This window comes from Bos indicus, chromosome 11, assembly GCF_029378745.1.
Source record: "Bos indicus isolate NIAB-ARS_2022 breed Sahiwal x Tharparkar chromosome 11, NIAB-ARS_B.indTharparkar_mat_pri_1.0, whole genome shotgun sequence".
In the NCBI taxonomy this organism is placed as follows: domain Eukaryota; kingdom Metazoa; phylum Chordata; class Mammalia; order Artiodactyla; family Bovidae; genus Bos; species Bos indicus.
In genome coordinates this window covers 19,139,414-19,160,610 of record NC_091770.1, presented here as the reverse complement: position 1 = coordinate 19,160,610, position 21,197 = coordinate 19,139,414, and the positions used below count along the sequence as shown (strand labels likewise).

General features: G+C 44.2%; 1 protein-coding gene across 2 annotated transcripts in view; it reads right to left on the bottom strand.

Annotated features, from left to right (window-relative positions):
* VIT (vitrin) overlaps positions 1–21,197 on the bottom strand; it is a 124,922-nt gene that overhangs the window by 48,289 nt on the left and 55,436 nt on the right. The window contains exons 5-7 of one of the 2 annotated variants that reach the window (XM_019970008.2): positions 14,382–14,515; positions 9,009–9,086; positions 3,054–3,245 (exon numbers count right to left, since the gene is read on the bottom strand). In XM_019970008.2, the coding sequence (XP_019825567.2) occupies positions 3,054–3,245; positions 9,009–9,086; positions 14,382–14,515 (404 nt within the window). The remainder of the gene's footprint in view (positions 1–3,053; positions 3,246–9,008; positions 9,087–14,381; positions 14,516–21,197) is intronic. The other variant, XM_019970009.2, reaches the window with a different exon arrangement.

The following is a 21,197-nucleotide window of genomic DNA, read 5'->3' as shown; positions in this document are numbered from 1 at the left end:
GTCGCTCTAGGTCTTGGCTCCCCGAAGAAGCCCCAGCCTTCTCTTGTTCTGTACTCCTCTCTGTCTTGCTGCTGCTGCTAAGTCACTTCAGTCGTGTCCGACTCTGTGTGACCCCATAGACGGCAGCCCACCAGGCTCCCCCGCCCCTGGGATTCTCCAGGCAAGAACACTGGAGTGGGTCTCTGTCTTGTTAGGTTTGCACAATTGCGGGTCAGTTAAGAGGCTGAGATGTGACGTTGGTGTCCAGCCCCATCTTCCTGGGAGTCCTACAACCTGCATCAGCGTCTCTTCATGAGCTGAGAGAGCCGCTTTCTTTTCTTGCTGCAAAGTTTCGACTCTGCTGGACTCCCTCCCATGCCTGTGTCCTGTCTGAAAGGCAGCTCTTGAGCTCATCTGAGAGCAAAGATGACTCCGAGACCCCCAAAAGCAGGCTGCTCCTGCTCTGCCTCACACATCTTAGGTGTCCTGCTGCAGGGGTCTTGGGGGATCTTGGTAGGATATCTTCACCGACGTGGCGCAAGACCCTGGAATGGCGCCTGACACACAATGGGCACTCAAGAAACGCTTTTGAATGAATACGTGAATTAGGCTTTGCTTCAGTGCCCCACCCACAGTCACTTCTAGAATCTTTTGACTACAGTCACATATACGAAAGGAAAAAAATTCACTTAAATGCATCCATCGTGACTCACTTGTCCATCAGCAGGAGAGTTGCTCTCATAATTTAATAGAATAATTTCAGCTATTTGAAGAAATAAGTTATCTATATATTAAATATGACTTGGTACAGTTGGGCTGAAATATCACAGCGAATGTCTACAGCCAAGCATTAGGATAGGCATTCACGAGAGTAGATTGGTGGTTATCTAGGGCCAGTGGGGGAGCCCTTTAGGGGGACGTGGTGAGTGACTGTCAGTGAATGTGGGGTTTCTTTTTGAGGTGACGAAAATGTTTTAGAACTGACTGTGGTGATGGTCACACTACTTTGAGTACACTGAAAATCATTGAACTGAATATTTTAAATGAGTGAATTGTACGGTAGGCAAAAAGTATCTCAAGAAGGCTGTTATTAAAAAAAAAAAAAAGACATACGCATTCAAACATGAATCTTCACTCTTCTTCATTCCTACGGAAAATCTTTTGAGTAAACTATTCATGTTTTAAAAAGTCCTCTCTTCCTGTCTCCCTCCCCAGTTTGGCTCCTCTCGTAGCAATTAGGGCACAGGCTACACAGAGCGCTTACCCTGGGTATTTGTCTAGGAGGCTGTGGGGCAGCACGGACGTGGGTGCTGGACCGGGATGAAGCACAAACTGATGGGCTGCGAGGCCGCTGCCCAAAGCTTGTGTCCCCAAGCCAGGAATAAGGAAGCTTTGCCAGGCTGGGAGCCACTGCTTCAAGTTGCTTGAGGTTTTCCACAAGCAAAGGCCCAACTTGTAACAGGATTTCCAAGCTCCCAGTGTAGCAAAGTAAATATGCCCCAGGCTAAATTATATGTGTTATGTAAAAATTGCCATCCTCTAAGGAGACACCAGGAGCAAGCAACTCACTCAGCTACTCACAAGTCTGTAAAAGAATCAAGATGATGGGGTAGTGTGTTAATATATTTCAGAAATGATTTTTGTGGTATTTTTATTTGGGGACTTTATGTTATAGCTTCTTCCGTGAGCCGTGCATCGGATGGAATAATAATATTTCCTATTTTATAGAACTGTTGGGAAGATTAAAATAATGTGTGCAGGGCTCCTGGCACAGGGAAAGAATGGACTGTGCATTCTGTAATTGTTTATTACTAATCAGAGCAGGAGTTGGCTGTGTCTAGACCCTCTAATCTTGTCACCATGTCCAGGCAGGTCAAGGCCTCAGCTTCTGTGCCACATTGTTAGTGCCTTGGGTGTTTGTTCACGGTGGAGATGCCTCCTATCGCTGGGGCAGGGGGCGGGGGAGTGTCACGGGAGGGCTGGCGGCTGGTCGTGGAGCCCGGCTCTGCTGCTTCCCATCAGTGTGACTGGGGGCCAGTTTCTTCTCCAATACGATGAATTAATCAAATTAGAAGCACTGTATCTGCTTTATAGGGTTGTTTTGAAGATTTAGTAGGCTAATATTTGTCAGGGGCTTACAAGAGTGTCTAGCACACTGAAAGTGCTTGGACTTGTTGAATAGAAAGATGGCTAGAGAGCCGGGCTCCGACAGAGAAGAGGGAAGGGCCATGGTATGTGGCGGTGATGTTTGGAGGCTGGAGGTGAGGCTGAAAAGACCCAGTCCTGGGCACTTCCTCCTAGAAGCAAAAAGTGATGCCAGGTGGGAGATATTTAGAAGTAGCTGAGACACAGCGACACCCGCTCTGTGGAATTTCCTACCCTCTTGCCAGAGGACCTTTAGAAATGAGATAGATGCTCACTGCCCAGGGTGCCTCACATGGAAGACTGTGTAAAGCCGTTGTTTGGATTATCCAATGGGCTCCTAAGGTCGTGTTTGATGTAATACCAAGATTAATTCCATAAACTGGACTTTGGTAAAACCTAAAACATGACTTAAGAAATAGATATAAGTGGTAAGACAAAAAGCAGTCAGAAAAGAAAGAAAAACTTGAGCTATCTGACTTTTCCTAAAGGGATTCTTTTTTGTCGTTGCTTGCTTCTAATATTTGAAGACTTCCAGGAGTATTCAGTTTGTCCCTTAAAACCCAACAGTGTTTACACAGAAATCTATTAGCCCTCCAACTGAGCTTTTGGAGAAATGGAGATTTTGCGATGGGAAAGTTTCACGTAATATCCTACTTTCCAAAGTATGATTAACAGCAGTCCTATTTTCAAATCTGTATTAAGTCCTTCTACATAGTTTGCTTAGCTTTTAGTTCAGTTTTGAATTATCATGAGCTCAATTTACGCCTTCAGTATGGGAAGACACGGCACATACCCCCGGCCCAGGTCTCAGGAGTTCTTCCCTTACCCAGCTCAAAACTCCATACACAGGCATTCAGAGAGGCTGTTGACCCTAAAAACCCAGTCTCCCACTTTTCTAGCACACGGCAGCATACAGTCTACCTACTGACCCAGGTCCTTGCTTCTCTGGCCCGCGGGTTGTGGTCGGAGGCCGCTGGTGGTGGAGCCTGCAGATGGGGAGGGCTTTGGCAAGGTGGTGTGGGCGGCCTCGATGGCAGTGGTCCCCGGCGCCTGTGTCACAGTGACCGGCTGTGCTGCTGTCCCTGGAACTGGTGGGCTCTGATCTGCTCTTGCTGTCTCCCCTGTAAGAAAGTGGAATTGCACTGGGGCTCACAGAATAGCTGGTAGGCTGTTCAGGACAGAAATAAGTAGTTCTTGAACACTAGCCATGAGCAAAGTCCTATGCTAGCTGCTGTGGAGGCACGTACAATCTGGGTGGAGGAATAAGCCGATGAATGAACCAAAGATGAAGTAATGATAAAATATTTAAAAGGCAGCTCAAAACAATAGCAACCTAAACGAGGCTGAACACGATTAATCATGAAATTAATTTGCCGCACACTAGAAGCAATGGTTCATGGATATATACGCTGTTTCAGTGAGTGTTGGCCTAGAGGTAGGGGGTGCTTCCAGGGCTTTCATTGTTTTAGAGAATGTGTCTTAGACGTTTTGGTTTTGGTTCATGGCTAGGCGACTAACTGCTCTAGGTCCCAGTTTCCTCATCTATAAAATGGGGTAACAGAACTAATCAGATGGTAAAGACCATCTCGTTTCTTCTTCTAAACATTACTCCTCATCCACATGTGATGATTTAGATTGCTTCCACGATTTTCGATAATCTGAATTTATTATGAATTATTTATGAATTTATAATTTATTATGAATTATTTATCTGAATTATTTATGTTGAGGGCATGGGGGGCAAGCGGCCCACTGGGCCTTGGGGTTGTATAGAGAACCACGTGTCTGCGTCAGAAGGAAACATCACATGGTCCCCAAAGTGAACAGCACCCGAGTCCTGGGAGGGAACAGCAGCCACCCTCATGGCCTGCTGGACCCCATGGCAGGTGTGCCGTTCTACATCTGTGCGTCTGTATTAGTTTCCTGGGGATGCTATAACTAATTACCTTAAACTCGGTGGCCTAAAACAACAGGAATGTAGTCCCTCAGAGTTCTGGAGGCAGAAAGCTGGAATCAGCATCACTGGGCTGACCTCCGTCCAGAAGCTCAAAGGTAGAATCTGCTTCTTGCCTCTTCTGTTTCCTGCTGGCAGTGGCATTGCTTGACGTGACACCCTGCCAGTCTTCAAGGCCGGCACCCTCCGTTCTCACTCTGCTCTACTTTCATGCGGCCCTCTCTTCTCTGTGTGTTAAATCTCCCTCTCCGTGTGATTGCATTGTCTCCCTGACAACCCTGCTCTCAGACAGTCTAGGATCACCACCACGCCCCACCCCCGCCATCTAAAGATCCTTAACTTAATCATATCAGCACGGCCTCCCAGCTTTTTTGCCCCTACCCGTTTCTTGCGGTGTAAGAAGACATCTGCAGATTCCAGGATTAGGATACGGATATCTTTTCGGGGGTTGTTTTTTCAGCCTATGACAGCATCCCAGCTCTAGCCGTAACTCTGCTTAAGGATGAAGCAGCTTTGGTACACAGAACAGCATGCCAAGGGGGTAGGATCTGAGATAGGAAGCTCTATGCTCTGTGGGAACACCCAGCCTCCTCTTGGACATGGTGCTGCGTGCTGGGCCATGTCAGACTGCAGCCCTGTCCAGACGAGCAGGCAAACGTGAGGTGGGGTCGGGTGTTCAGACCCACTGCCCAGCAATGGTACTTGCCAGTTTCCCCACCTTGACACTGTCACCTCCTGTGGGAGGCAGAGCATTGACCTGGGAGCACAGGTCAGCACAGAACACCCTGGAACTGGGCTGGAGTTTGGCCATCCTGTTTGCTCTTGCAGGCGCTAGCCTGGCAGGGCAGGAAGCAGATCCCGCATTTACCCTGATGCTTGCTAGCAGTTGGTCGTCTTTAAATCCGCCTGGAGACTGTGCCAGACTAATTGCTAAAGAGCTGGCAGCGGCCTCAGGGGTTCAGCCAGTCTTCACGCCATCCTTGGGCAAAACTAAACCTGAGTGATTTATGGCGTTTCCATTACTCTAAAGGAACTGAGCTTTCATAACAAGTCCTAGGGAAGTTTCTAATTTCTCCAAAGTACTCCTCTGTTATACCCTCTGGTAAAAGCTACCAGGCATTAATGCCTCTTTAGGGAGACACAGGCTCAGGTTCATACAGGGAAAAGCCATTTAACAGAATCACTCGTATATTTTATGAAATAGGATATATTGCTGATTTGGAGAGAAATCTATAAATAAACTGACAGTACATTGTACTTGCAAATTATTAATTAAAGCACAATTAATTAAATTAAAAGAAAAACTTACTTGAAAATAGTGAATATTTTTGCCACTTTAAACTCATTAGATACTAAGAATCTGGATTATCTTTTTCTCATACCATTGGCTAATTCTGAGGTTGCCAACCTGCTTCCCTGCCAGTCTGCCTTTGCTGATATTGATTTTCTAGATAGCAAATGAAATATCCTGTGGACAGCCGTTTATGTTACTTTCTTAGAACACAGATATTTTCAAGCATAAATAAATTCAACCAACAGAGCCTTCTCCTTGGTCTTTCACACTCTTCCATGGAAGACCTAGTCATTTTTGCCTGCTCTCCTTCAAGGAATAGAGCTGTCTCTAAGAGGGAGATGGAGAAAATACCCCAAATGATTCCAGGTCCTTATTGAATATAATGCCTGGTGTGACACCAAGTGAATTCTTCATGAGACCAGGTTCCTTTTGAGAAATTTGAAATAAAACTACTAAAAAATAGTTTCTTTGTACAACTTCAAGTATATGGAAGCTTAGGCTTTTTTCAAAGATTTTCATGGGAAAACATTTCAAAACTTCCCTCAGACTCTTGACATATTATAAGAATAGCTCCAGACTCAACTGCACCAAGGGGTCCCCCAGCTGCCTATACCTGGACATCATTAGGATTGCAATGGGGGTGATCCAGGGCTCTATTCACAGAGATTCTGATCCACTGAGCTAGTCTAGGGTGGGCCCGGGAAACCTGATTGGAGAAGCATAGCCAGCTCCAGGCGCCTGGACTTTTGGCCCCAGCCCTCACCAGCCTGGCCACAAGGCTTTCTCCAGTCTTCTGAGCCTGGCTCCCTTTGCTGTAAAGTGGGGATGGTCAGACCTACTTGGGGGGCTGTTGTCACAGTTAGAGATCATGTCTATAAGGGGGCTTCACAGTGCTTGTCACACGATAGACTTTTGATAAATGACAGCAGCTGACATCATCGCGATACACCTGCCCCTCCCCCAGGGAGGGTTGCGATGCTTGAGGGGATCATCCCAACCTGGTTTATCTGTTCACTCACATTCTAGGAGAGGTCAGGAAGCATCTTGTTAGGGGAGGGTTGGGACCTGAGCAGCTGCTGGCCTGCGCATCTCCAGTTCCCCCTCTTCCTTCCGTTTCTGAAGGAATTTTATCACGAAAGAAAGAGTGGCAACCAAGGGGCCACCCTTTTTACTGTTCTCACTGGATTTTTTTTGAATTGTTGAGACTCCCTGCATGGTGGGACTGTCACTTGAAAGAGAGGTTCGTCTAATTTTGAGGCTGGATAAGACCCCAGTATCTCTTTTATGCTGGAATCCTTACAGCTGAGCTCAGAGTCTGCCACCAAATGTGCTCAACACATGGTTACTGAATGACTGAATGAGTGAATTTAATTTTTCAGACTCAGGCAACTCTGGATGGTATTGTGATAAGAGGCTGATAGTGAGAAATGGAGATGGTGTCATGGGAGATATGGTGATGGGAGATATGGCTTTTGCTAGTTTTAAATGTGCATAGCAGCATTGGAATTCCCTGCTTGTCCAGTGGTTAGGACTCGGTGCTTTTACTGCCAAGGATCCAGGTTCAATCCCTAGCTGGGATCCCACAAGCAGGATGGTATGGCCAAAAAATATATGTATGTAGCAGCACAGTGTGAGAAGGCGCCAGCTCCTCCACATTCCTCCTGGTGGTCAGTGAGTCAGGTCTGCTGGGTGGGCGGTGCTAAGCCGGCCACAGTGCAGGGGCAGGTAGAGAAGTTTTGGAAATAGTCTCTGCTACGCAGGACTTAGAAACCAGCTGATCTGGCCATCTAAGTCACCAGTGGTTGTGATTGGTTTCTCTCCCCTCCACTGTCTCTCCCCTCACCCTGACCCACTTCAGGGGGATGCCCTTAGGGTTTAGTGTTGTCAAGGCCCATTAGAGTGGCACCCTTGGGGAAGGTGCTGAAATGTATCTGAAATGGGGGTGTCCTGGTGCTCTGCCTCAGGGGTGGGACAGGTGTCTGGCACAGTCACAGGACAGGGTGTGGGAATCTGTCCAGATTCTGGCCATGGCGCAGTGCAGAAGCCAGAAGGCCCCAGGCCCGCTTTCTGTCCCCGCTTTCTGCATGAGGAGAGGTGTCACTGAACTTCCCACGGGTGGGGCCGTGCTGGCGGAACTGTGCTGCCGGTGGCCCCAGCCGACCCAGGCCCCTCAGCAGGACTCGAAGAAGGGGAGGCGTCCGAGGCCACCTCTGGGGGAGAGCAGCGTGCAGGGTAAGATGTTCCCTCCCTCCCTTCATGCTTTGTCCTCTCCCCAGGCCCACAGCGGAAGGGGACAGGGGACATCTCAGAAATGGTCCATGGGGCGCCACCCTCTGCTTGTGGGAGGCATTAAGGAAGAGTTGATTCTGTGCAGTTAAACAAACAAAAACAGGTCTAGATTACTGGAATAATTAAGAAGTCATTAAAGATATTATTGGAGAATAATTGGGGCCAGGAATGAAAAACATCCTCTATTTGAATAATAAGTGCCTCAAGTCAGGATTCTTTATATACACTATAATTGGCAGAAAAAAATACAGGATAACAGTGTAGAGAGGGCTTTTGGAGCCAGACTGACTGGACTTGATTCTCAGCTCGGCTACTTCCTTGCTGTGTGGCAAAGGGCAAGTTACTAAATTTCTCTGGTGCTGCGATTTCCTCAAACTCTTAAGTTAAGGCTAAGAATAGTATTAATACATATCTGTGGTGTTGCTGGGGTGATCAAATACAAAGATCAGGTAAATGTTCCAATGATCTTGGAACAATGCCTGGCACACAGCAAAAGCTCAATAAATGCTAGCTAGCTTATAGTGCCTATTTTAAAACCATATTCACTTTATGGACATGAACAAAGTCAGCTAGCCTGTCAAGTTTCTGGTGGTTGCTGTTCAGAAGCTCAGTAGTATCCAGCTCCTGCAGCACATCAGGCTTTCCTATTCTTCACTATTTCTGTTTCTTCATTATTTCAAGTTTCTGGAAGTAATGTTAAATCCCACCATAAAACAACTCACAGCTTCTCTTTGATGAGAAATCAAAGTATTACCCCACCCCCGACGCCCCCCACCCCTGGCGAAAGGACAGGAATGCATAGCACAGTTATTGCTTTTACACAGGAAGCCAGAAAAATGTATTTTCCTAGCCTGAGTTCTCTCTGTACCCCCTTAGTGGTTCACAGGAAGCTGGGGTGGCACAACCTCACAGACGGCATAGTTTTGGCTGCTGTCGTTGAGATTAGTGGCTTGCTATTGTCACAGAAGCCACATCATCTTCTTTGCTTCCCTTCATTTCATACCTAAGTAGAGACAGTCTTTTCACTTTCAGCCACCAGGGAACGTTTCCACACAGAATGTCATGTCATCTTCTAAAGTAGCAATACAATAAATTCAAGGCAACAGTCATTCTGAACAAAAATGACACCAACATAGAGATAATCTCGGAATTGCAAAAACAAAAAATAAAGCCTCACTCTTCGGCCCATTGATTTCTGTGCCCGCATTTCTGGCATCTGTTAAAATATTACTGGAGTCAGTGGAGCTTGACTGGTTAAGATGCTAATTTCCACCCTATCTTCTAAAACACAGAATTGCCTGATTACAAAATCAGAAGATTTAGATGAAATCACACGTGGACACTTGCCTGCTTTGGCAGCTGGGCTTTTAGATGATGAATATGTAAGAGACGATGGGTAGGTTACACCCTTTTGGGGTTTACCTTCTGTAAAAAAAAAAAAAGGAAAAAAAAAACTATTTATTTCTGGAGCCAGAGATTTTAGATGGTTGCATCCTGGTAAGTTGATTCCCTCCTTCTGATTTGTTTCTCTTGAGTTTAATGAAATCAGTCAGTCTCCACCCCCCTCCCATCCTTCGCTGAATTGTTGATTACAGTGAGAAAGTCAAGTGGCATTATGTTTTTCTGTATTGCCCGTGTTTTATTAATATTAGAAAGGAAGCCATAACATCTTCATGACTCAGAATTAACATGAGCAACCCTTATTTGCTAGTGAAGATGTGACCTGGAGGTGAAGTTTTCATATGTGTGACTCTGAATGTTGAACCAGGTCAGTAGCTGAAAATCCTCCCTATCCTGGACACGAGAGCTCTGGTGGCCAACTGGCTGTGCATGAACAACTACCTCTCACTTTCATGGACCCTGTGGGACCCATTTGAATTCCACAGCACTGGAGAAACTTGAAAGTAGGTAAATAGAGATCAGCCTTGGAAATAGCCATTTGTTGCCCACCCAGGGAGTGAAAGTTTAGAGAAGGAATGCTAATGTGTATCAGGGAAACGGTGGAGGCGTAAACAAGAAAAATGACTGGGGTTGGGTAGGCGAGTCTCAAGCCTGGTGTGACTGAACGAGCCTGTGAAGACTGCTGCCCGTGGTGGTGCTCTGCTAGGGAGTTAGCCTGAAGTTCCACCAGGGAGCCTCATTCCAAGGAAATGGAAACTGTCAGTAGAACACAAGCCCCCCTGAGGAAGGCAGTTGGTCTCATTGGTGGCTGTTAAGTCCCCAGGGCCTGGAGCAGTGTCTGGGATGTAGTAGATGCTCATTAAGTATAACTGAGGAATTACCTTAGTGCTTAGATCTCTGTTCCCTGGTAGCTCACACAGTAAGAAATCTGTCCTGAATGCAGAAGACCCAGGTTTAACCCTTGGCTTGAGAAGATCCCCTGGAGAAGGGAATGGCAACCCACTCCAGTATTCTTGCCTGGAGAATTCCATGGACAGAGGAGCCTGGTAGGCTGCAGTTCATGGGGGTCACATAGAGTTGGACATGACTGAGTGACGAACACTTTCGTTAGATCTCTGTTAAAATTTAAATACACTTGGAAGGGGTCTCACCTGTTATGTGATATTTCTGCTTGATAATGAAAGCATTTTTAACTCTCAACCCAAGGGAATATTTTTATAGGATGGGCTTGGAGAGGAGACGGTGTAGAGTGTCAAATAGGAGATGGGCAGTGGAACAGAATCTAGTGCCTGAGTTCACCAAAGGTCCTTCTGGCGCAAGGAACAGCAAGAGTCATGAGGTAGAATGGGTAACAGGGTCTCAGGAAGGGTTTGGGATTGAGAGCAAGAAAATCTAGGTTTCTGTTTCTATTTTACCAATGATTAACTGCCTCAATCTCTAAGACTCTTGGTGTTTGTTTGTTTGTTTTTAATTCAGAAAATATGGATAATAATATGGACCAACTTGCTATACAACATTGTAGGGATCTGAAGGAAAAAAAAAATAGTTAAGATGTTTTGGAACCATACATCACCATAGAGATGCAAAGAAGTTCTCCTGGTGTTAGCTAGGAATGTCACTCAAGGTGAGAAAGAGGCACGTGTTTGGGCTCAGGGGAGTTACTTCCTCTCGTGAACGCCCGCCTGGAGCAGGGCTGGGCACCCTGGTTCGGCCCTGCTCCAGGTGGACAGTGTGTGCTGTGCTAAGTCACCATTTTGTCTTTGCGACCCCGTGAACTGTAGCCCACCAGGCTCCTCTGTCCATGGGATTCTCCAGGCAAGAATACTGGAGTGGGTTGCCATGCTCTCCTCCAGGGGATCTTTCTGACTCAGGGATCAAACCTGCGTCTCTTGTGTCTCTTACTTTTTCCACATTGGCAGGCAGGTTCTTCCCACTAGCATGAACTGTGAAGCCCAAGTGGACAGTGAGTGGGGCTATTTCAGACCCAAGGAAGGTGCCTTGGTGAGGCCTCACTTTATCCATAGCAAACGCCACAGGGACACCGACTCCTCAGTTTCCTAGTCTTCTCACATCTAAAACCCTGTGATTCTCTCTGTTTCTATTCAGAAGGAAAAGGAACCTGAGCTCAGCTTTCTGAAATGTGGATCAGAGGACAAACAGGCAGTATTAGGAAGTCCCTCTCTGACCTTTCCCAACTCTGAACTGTGGAAGGACTGTGCTGAACAAAAAGACACAACCCGTCTCCTGCCCTCTCCCAGCCCGCCAAAGTGAATTAATTAAAGGCGCATAGCAACATGTGACAATTGGAAATAAAGGCCTAGAGAAAGGTCACGAAGCCATCTGAACCTTCAGAAGAGGACTCTGACATGATCCAGCAAAACCCGCTGGCCGTGAGCCGCTGGACAGTGGGTGAGCAAGCCATGGCCGCTGTCAGCTGAGACCCTTACGTGGCATTGTGCTCTCCAGACTCATTCACTGGTAGTCACTGCAGAGCACATATGCTTGTTATCAATGGCAAAACGTGTTTCTGGTTAAACGTCACTAGTGGAATGAGATGACACAGCAGTTGAGACTTACAGGGAATAACACAGCAGATTGATTTTCATTAAAAAAATCCAAAACATCTCTACTCTCATGGAATTAATTTTTCTTTTGAACCTCTATTAGGATTCTTGGATTGCAGGCTAAGCACCGAAGACTGAAACCCTCTTATTCCCCCGGGAGCTACTTGGTAAACACCAGTGTGGAGATTATACTTCTAGGATTGGCAAATTTGTATTCTAGACCTTAGTATTTTCATATGGCCCCTGTTTTGTTATGAGTAAAGCTCACAGCACTATGATTAGTGACCTCCCACTACCTGACGTAGAAACTGGTGTAGTTTGAACCCTGGGTGTGCAGAATTCCACATGTAAGAGGAAACAGAGATTGCTCGAGTGAGAAGATCTGATTGTAGTCCTATTAAAATTATGATCAAAGGATAGTAGAGGCTGGGACATGGGGCATGTAAAGGCGCAAAACTCCCACCCAGGTTGGAAGGCCTGCTATGTTATGAGACATTTTCTCTTCCTGCTTTAGCCGGCATTCCACAGGGGGTGCCTTCTCAGGAGAGTCACATGGCTCCTGATTTCGTGGGGAATCCCAGAAACGTTTGTTAGAATGTATTTAAAATCCTGCAGTGCCTCTTTAGAGAAAATGAGAGATTCAAGGCCCAGTGCAGAGTAAACAGTACAAGGTGAAGGACAGAGCTCTGTCTTGTGCTCAAACACTGATGGGGCATGTCAGAAGCTGGAAGGGCTCCCAGGGGCCAAACCTGGAAAATGTGAGCATCAAAAAGAATGATGATGATATAGTCTATAACATGTTGTATTTTAAAAAATAGTCTGTATGTCCACCATGTACTTGGAAAAATAGTTGTGTGTGTGGGGGGGTGGGGGTGGGGAGGGCTCATTTCTTTATGTAAGAACACTAGCTAATAAATGTGGAAGAATAAGGACAATTTTTCAATTTCTGACTTTACTTTTGCTACGGCAAGGATCACTGATGGATGTTAAAACCACTGGGTGAATTTTGGGTTGGGGGGACAAGCTGTTCATGCTGTTTTGAAGTATCATCCTACAGATTGCTATTAATTACAAAGTATCTTTTACCATGGAGAGATATTATAAAGTATCCAAGTTATCAAATTAAGCATCACCAACAAATGGACAAAATGACATTATGTGTCTCCTTATGACCATTTATGATACTACACCATGGATATGCTATGTTACTATCTATGCAGTATCTTTGCCAAAATATTTAACCTGAACCCAAGCATGAGGCAATAGCCAGACCTGTTTATGGTCCAGATTGTGGAACGTAGTACTAGATGACTGGCTGAGACTTCAAAAATATCATCGCAGGACTTCCCTGGTGGTCCAGTGGTTAAGAACCCGCCTGCCAATACAGAGGACAGGGGTTCGATCCCTGGTCTGGGGACATGGCATAGACCAACTAGGCCCGTGTACCACAACTATTGAGCCCACATGCCCTACAGCCTGTGCTCTGCCACAAGAGAAGCGACCGCAAGGAGAATCCCATGCGCTGCAACGAAGACCCAGCACAGACAAAAACAAAGTTAAAAAAAAAAATGTCATCGCTACTCATGACCAAAAATGGAAGTGTGGTGCTAGACAGGTCTAGATTAAAGGAAACCAAAAAAAAATAAATAAATAAATAAAGGAAACCAAATAGACACGACAAGGAAATACGATGGGTGATCTGTGATTGTAGATCCACCCCCTAACAGAAGAAGAAATTATTGTAAAGAATATTTTGGGTATAGTTGGATATAATTGAATAAGACTATTTCTTATTTTTCATATTTATTAATATTCATTAACATTATTGTAGCAATGCTAATTTTTTTAGGCATTGTACTGTGGTTATTTAGGAAAACGCTTCTGTTCTTACCAGATGTGTGCTGAAGTATTAAGGGATAATTGTCATCATGCTGGTGGCTTCCTTTCACACAGTTCAAGCAAAATATAAATAGATAGATAAAGCAAGTGTAGCAAAATATTACCAATTGGTGTATCTGAGTGAAGGGTATTCATTGTACTATCTTTTCATTTTCGCATAAACTTAAAAGTTTTCAAAATAAAAGGTTAGGTTGGGAAAATTCACAAAAATAAATAGGGGAACAGGCAGGTCATGATAATACAGAGATACTTGGTTAGCTTTTTACTATGAAGTCACACTAGCCATTAGGTCATTGATATTACCTCTTTGGAAGAGGGCAAAAAAAAAAAAATAAAAAAGTGAAAATAATTATCTATAAAATCCTATGGAGCCAGATAGTGAGAACTGATTAACAGCGAAACAATTAGTCTTAAAAAAGAAATCTCAAATATAGTTGTAGCTCAGTTCTCTAAAAGCCTGTCCCTATCTATTCATTTACCAGACACTTCTCAAGGAATAAGCTAGAAATGAGGAACATTTGGCATAACTAAAGGAGTAACTCAAAAAACCCAAGTTATTAAATGTAATTCACTTAATTAAAAGTTTGATTGGACTTACTGATAGCTGCTGTGTGTTTAAAATGAGTAATTGGAGCCTTTTTATATTTCCAGACTTGGTAGTGATTTATCACTGTAATTAGAATTCATTGTTTCATGATCCTAATTATCAGAAGAACTAATGCTTCAGATTTTTATGTAATGAGGTGGGCCATAAAATAAGGCTAACAGCACACTGAACGGAGCACATTTCATCCCCTGAGGTCACTTAACCCAGGTGTTGGTTATAGGGCAGCACTTCTCCAGGGCGTAGACGTACCTGAGACGACAAAGGATTCTCTCCATCGTGGAAGGGATAATGACTGGACACCGTTGGAGTAACTCCCTTTATAGCCAGACTGTCCAGCCACTTTCCGAACAAGTATTTTCCCTCCTGAATTATCAAGCACACCACTGTGAAGAGAGAAAAAACTTTTTTTTGAAGAAAGAGGAGAAGAATATTGTTTGGCATATAATAGACTATGAAACCAGTCACCATCTTAATTTTTTTCGTATTCTACATGTTATACATTTAAAAAACTTGTTAAATTGAAGTATTGTTGATTTACAATGTTGTGGTAGTTTCAGCTGTGTAGCATAGTCATTCAGTTATTCATATACATGTATTTATTCTTTTTCACATTCTTTTCCTATACAGGTTATTACAGAGTATAGACTTCCCTGTGCCATACAGGGGGCTTCCCTGGTGGTGGCTCAGATGGTAAAGAATTCGCCTGCAATATGGGAGGCCTTGGAGAAGGCAATGGCACCCTACTCCACTACTCTTGCCTGGAAAATCCCATGGACGGAGGAGCCTGGTGGGCTGCAGTCCGTGGGGTCACTAAGAGTCGGACACGACTGAGCGACTTCACTTTCACTTTTCGCTTCCATGCATTGGAGAAGGAAATGGCAACCCACTCCAGTGTTCTTGCCTGGAGAATCCTAGGAACGGGGCAGCCTGGTGGGCGCCGTCTATGGGGTCACACAGAGTCGGACACGACTGAAGTGACTTAGCAGCATGGGAGGCCTGGGTTTGATCCCTGGATTGGGAAGATCCCCTGGAAGCGGGCATGGAAACCCACTCCAGTATTCTTGCCTGAAGAATCCCCAAGGACAGAGGAACCTGGAGAGCTGCAGTCCGTGGGGTCACATGGAGTCAGACACAACTAAGTGATTGTGTGTGCCTGAGTGCTTAGTCGCTTCAGTTGTGTCCAGCTCTTTGCGACCCACTGGACTACAGCCCACCAGGCTTTTCTGACCATGGGATTTTCCAGGCAAAAACACTGGAGTGGGTTGCTGTGCCCTCCTCTAGGGGCTTTTCCTGACTCAGGGATGAACCCATGTCTCTTACATCTTCTCCATTGGCAGGCAGGATCTTTACCACTAGCACCACCTGGGAAGCCCACAGTAGGTTCTTGCTGGTTATCTGTTTTGTATACAGTAGTGTGTGTATTCGGAGAAGGCAATGGCACCCCACTCCAGTACTCTCGCCTGGAAAATCCCATGGACCGAGGAGCCTGGTGGGCTGCAGTCCATGGGGTCGCTAGAGTCGGACATGACTGAGCGATTTCACTTTCACTTTTCACTTCCATGCATTGGAGAAGGAAATGGCAACCCACTCCAGTGTTCTTGCCTGGAGAATCCCAGGGACGGGGAAGCCTGGTGGGCTACCGTCTGTTGGGTCGCACAGAGTCAGACACGACTGAAGCGACTTAGCAGCAGCAGCAGCAGTGTGTATATTAATCCCAAGTTCCTAATTTATACACCCCCCAACCCATGTTTTCCCCTTGATAACCATAAATTTGTTTTTGAAATCTGTGACTTGTTTCTGTGAATTTTTTTTTGTAAATAAGTTCATTTGTATAATTTCTTTTTAGATTTTGCATATAAGGGATATCTTACAATATTTCTCCTTGTCTGACTTCACTCCTGTGAGTCCTGTAAGTCTAATATAAGTGAATGTATGTCCATTCATTCTAAGTCCATCCATGTTGCTGCAAATGGTATTACTTCATTCTGTTTAGTGACTAGTATTCATTGTATATAGGTACCGTATCTTCTTTACCCATTCTTCTGCCAGTGGATATTTAGGTTGCTTCCATATCCTGGCTGTAGTACATAGTGCTGCAATGAACACTAGAGTGCATGTGTCTTTTTGAATTATGGTTTTGTCCAGATACATGCCCAGGAGTGAGATTGCTGAATCGTATTATAGTTCATTTTTACTTTTTTAAGGAACCTCCGAACTGTTCTCCATAATGGTTGTATCAATTTACATTCCCATCAACAGTGTGGGAGTGTTTCCTTTTCTCCACCAGTGTTTATGGTTTGTAGACTTTTTGATGATGGCCATTCTGACCAGTGTAGATACCTCATTATTGTTTTGATTTGCATTTTTCTGATAATTAGTGATTTAAATATCTTCCCTGGTGGCTCAGATGGTAAAGCGGGAAACCTGGGTTCGATCCCTGGGTCAGGAAGATCCTCTGGAGAAGGAAATGGCAACCCACTCCAGTACTCTTGCCTGGAAAATCCCATGGACAGAGGAGCGTAGTAGGCTACAGTCCATGGGGTCGCAAAGAGTCGGATACGACTGAGCGACTTCACTTCACTTCACCTCACTTCAGGTACTTTTTGGCTATCTGCATGTCTTCTTTGGAGAAATGTCTATTTAGATCTTCTACTCATTTTTGGATTGAGTTGTTTGTTTCTTTGACATAGAGATACATGAGTCATTTTTATATTTTGGAGATTAACACCTTGTCAGTAGCTTTGTTTGCAAATATTTTCTCCCATTCTATGGGTTGTCTTTTCATTTTGTTTATGGTTTCCTTTGCTGTGCAAAAGCTTTTAAATTTAGTTAGCCTTTGTATGTTTATTTTTGCTTTTATTTTTGTAACTCCAGGAGGTGGATCCAAAAAAGATATTGCTGCAAAGAGTGTTCTGCCTATGGTTCCCTTTAAGAATTTTATAGTGTCTAGCCTTTTAGCTCTTTGAACCACTTTGAGTTTACTTTTGTGTTAAAGAATATTTGTTCTAACTTCATTATTTTATACATAGCTATTTAGTTTTCCCAGCTCTTATTGAAGAGACTGTCTTCTCTCCATTGTATATTCTTGCCTCCTAAATTAATTGACCATAAATGCATGGGTCTATTTCTGGGTTTTCTAGCCTATTCCATTGATTTATATTTCTGTTTTTGCTCCAGTAACATACTTTTTTGATTACTGTCATTTTGTAGTATAGTCAGAACTTGGGGAGCCTAATCCCTCCAGCTGTTTTTCTTTTTCTCTATAAGGTTGGTTCTTAACTTTATTTTCACATGCTATTCTTTTAGTTTTATAAATCTTTAACCATTTTTTCCCATTGATTTAAAAAAAAATTTTAATTGGAAGATAATTATAATATTGTGTTGGTTTCTGCCATACATCAACATGAATCAGCTACAAATTTATTTTTTAAAGTCTTTATTGAAAAAAAAAAGTCTTTATTGATTTTGTTATATTATTATTTCTGTTTTATTATGTTTTGATCTTTTGGCCACAAGGCCTGTGGGATCCCAGCTCCCTGACCAGGGATCAAACCTGCATTCCTTGCATTGGAAGGTGAAGTCTTAACCACTGGACCACCAGGGAAGTCTCCAAATTTTTTTTAATTGGAGAAAAATAGCTTTATAATGCTGTATTGGTTTCTGTCATACAAAATGAAAATCAGTCATAATTATATATGTATATATATATGTGTGTGTGTGTGTGTGTACATACCTTACCTCTTGAGCCTCCCTCCCCACCTCTCCCCCCATCACACCTCTCTAGGACATCACAGAGCACCAGGCTTGGCTCCCTGTGCTATAAAGAAACTTCCCACTAGCTATCTTACAGACGACAGTGTGTGTGTATGTGTGTGTATAAATATACATGTATGTATATCAGTGCTACTTTTTCAGTTCATCCCACCCTTCCACCACTGCTGGTTTTCTTTCTCTTTGCGGCCCTATGAACTATGCAGTCCATGGGATTCTCCAGGCCAGAATACTGGAGTGGGTAGCCTTTCCCTTCTCCAGGGGATCTTCCCAACCCAGGGATCAAACCCAGGTCTCCCTCATTGCAGGCAGATTGAGCCAGAAATGTTGAGGTACGTTCCTTCTTTTCCCCCTCTCTGGAGAGTTTTTATCATAAATGTGTGTTGAATTTTGTCAAAAGCTTTTTTTGCATCTATTGAGACAATCATACTGATTTTTATTATTCAGTTTGTTACTATGGTGCATCATACCAGTTGATTTGAGGATACTGAAGAATCTTTACACCCCTGTGATAAATCCCACTTGATCATGGTGGATGATCTTTTTAATGTATTATTTGATTCAGTTTGCTAGTGTTTTGTTGAGTATTCTTGCATCTATGTTCATTAGTGATATTCAGCCACCATCTTTATTTAGAGATATGAAAGCAGGAAGAGCAAGAAAACCTTCACCTTGCAGCCCAACCCCATGTATGGTGCTTCCATCACATGGCCTGGCAGCTGACCTCCAGGTCTAATGTCCTTCTCTTTCATATTACAGGACCTGATCATGCTTCAGATTTCTTATTTTTAGTTTCTCATATATATATATATATATATATATATATATATATATATATATATATATATATATACACACACACATATCAGTTCAGTTCAGTTCAGTTCAGTCACTCAGTCGTGTCCAACTCTTTGTGATCCCATGAATCGCAGCACGCCAGGCCTCCCTGTCCATCACCAACTCCCGGAGTTCACTCAGACTCACGTCCATCAAGTCGGTGATGCCATCCAGCCATCTCATCCTCTGTCGTCCCCTTCTCCTCCTGCCCCCAATCCCTCCCAGCATCAGAGTCTTTTCCAATGAGTCAACTCTTCGCATGAGGTGGCCAAAGCACTGGAGTTTCAGCTTTAGCATCATTCCTTCCAAAGAACACCCAGGACTGATCTCATTTAGAATGGACTGGTTGAAACTCCTTGCAGTCCAAGGGACTCTCAAGAGTCTTCTCCAACATCACAGTTCAAAAGCATCAATACATATATATGTATGCATATGTATATATATATAAATGATTATTTAATTTAATCCTTTTTTATTTATTTCTTTTTCCTTCACAAGTTTCTCTTTGATGTCTTAATTGCTACTAGTTCTCCCTGATGTAAAACCTCTTTCCTGACAATTTCCAGTTTGGTTTTGTGTGACATCACAGGATGATTTCAACTATTTGAAAGGGTGGTACAATATTTTTAAAAGCACATTATTCCTTTTATTTTGGGCAAGGGAAGGTGTGTAAGCTAAACTAAACTCATTTAAAAGAGTCCCCAAAGGTTGGAAATTGTTTTAATTTCTAGGATTTTGGAGGTTTTACATCCTGATATGACAGTAACTGACATATTTACCTCTTTGCTTCCACTGAAGCAGGGGCTCCAGTAAGTCATTTCCTTGCCCCAGAGCCTAACATGGCTCCCTTGGGCATCTGTAATTGACAGGATGGGGGAATGAAAAAGTCCTTAGATTTGTTCCTATCAACACCCTTCCTTCTGTACAGGATCGAGTGCTGCCATTTCCTTCCCTCCCACCTCCATGGTGAGTCAACAACTTTCAACACTCAACTTCCTAACAGCTCAAAAGGAAAGAAAGTGATAATAATACTTGACATATAAAATCCTTAATTGCTTTTGAATCATTCCCACTTATGGTATCTCACTGAGTTCTCCCAGCAAACCTACTGGCTGTGGAGCAGAGGGAATGCTGTCATTCCCACTTTACAGAGATAGGGTTAGGAAGGTCGAAGGGTCTTGTGACTCCAGATTTGTAACTTCTCAATTGCAAGGGAGGGATGTGAACCCAAATCTAAGTGACCTGGAATCTTAGGTTTGCCCCACATGGTCACAGTTGCCTCTCAGAGTTCAAAAGCTACAGGCTTCTCCGCACATCAAGCCCCCATCTCGCCTTCACAGCATTGCAACCCTGCCCGCCCCTCTCTGGGGCGCTCTCAGTCAGGGCCCCTCACTCTCCCAGCTGCAGCAAGGTCAGTCCCAGCTTTGCTGACAAACCACAGGATTCCCACTCCCACATTTCTGTTGCTGCTCTCTGCTCTGGAGAACCTGGGAGTCTCCCCAGTGCCTCCTTCTCCATGACGTTGCTACACCACTTCCATGGCTCAGATGGTGAGGAATCTGCCTGCAGTTCAGGAGACGCCGGAGAGATGGGTTTGATCCCTGCTTTTGGGGAGATCCCCTGGAGAAGGGCACGGCAACCCACTCCAGTTTTCTTGCCTAGAGAATTCCATAGACAGAGGACGCTTGTGGGTTACAGTTCAAGGGGTAGCAAAGAGCCAGACACTACTGAGCGACTTTCACTCACTTCACTTCCTAACAATGCCTTTGAATCTTGTCTTTCCATGATGACTCTGATTTTATTTTTATTAATTCCTTGAGTTAACTTTCTCTCTCAAATGGAATGGAAATCTTCTTATGGGACGACACTAGTTTTGCTTCTGTGTTCGAAGGCCTGTCTCTGTGTGGCTGCCCCTCATGCTGACTTGTGAAAGCTGGTTGTTAGGTTCAGGATGGTGCCAAGGGGTTCATTTCACAATGGTAGCTTGAAATCAGCCACAGTGGGTGATTATACTACAGACGTTGACAAATCAGCATCTACCCCCTCCTCCTTTTAAGAGGGTTAATTGGTAAACACTGACCAGCACACCACTGGCATGGGCTGACAATTGAAATTATTTTTTAAAAAATTATCCCAATTATCCCATGGTCCCTTATTCATAACTGGTAAATAGAAATAGAAATAGCTCTTTTTATTTTCTCCTGGGGGAAATTTTTCTGTCCCTGGATTTATATTCCATTGTACTGAGGAAATGTGCAAGCAGTCATTCTTGTTTTAAAAGTCAGAAGCACTGTAGCTGCCACTCAGAGGAAGAGGTGCCGAGTTTCGCTTTGCTCAGGCTTTTAAAAAGGGAATGGGGGAAGGCCTGGGGGTCCTTAGGCTGGACTGGGAGGTGGAGATCCCTTGTTGCGGTTATAGAGGACTCCAAACCCAGACTTTGGGAAAGGCATGGACAAA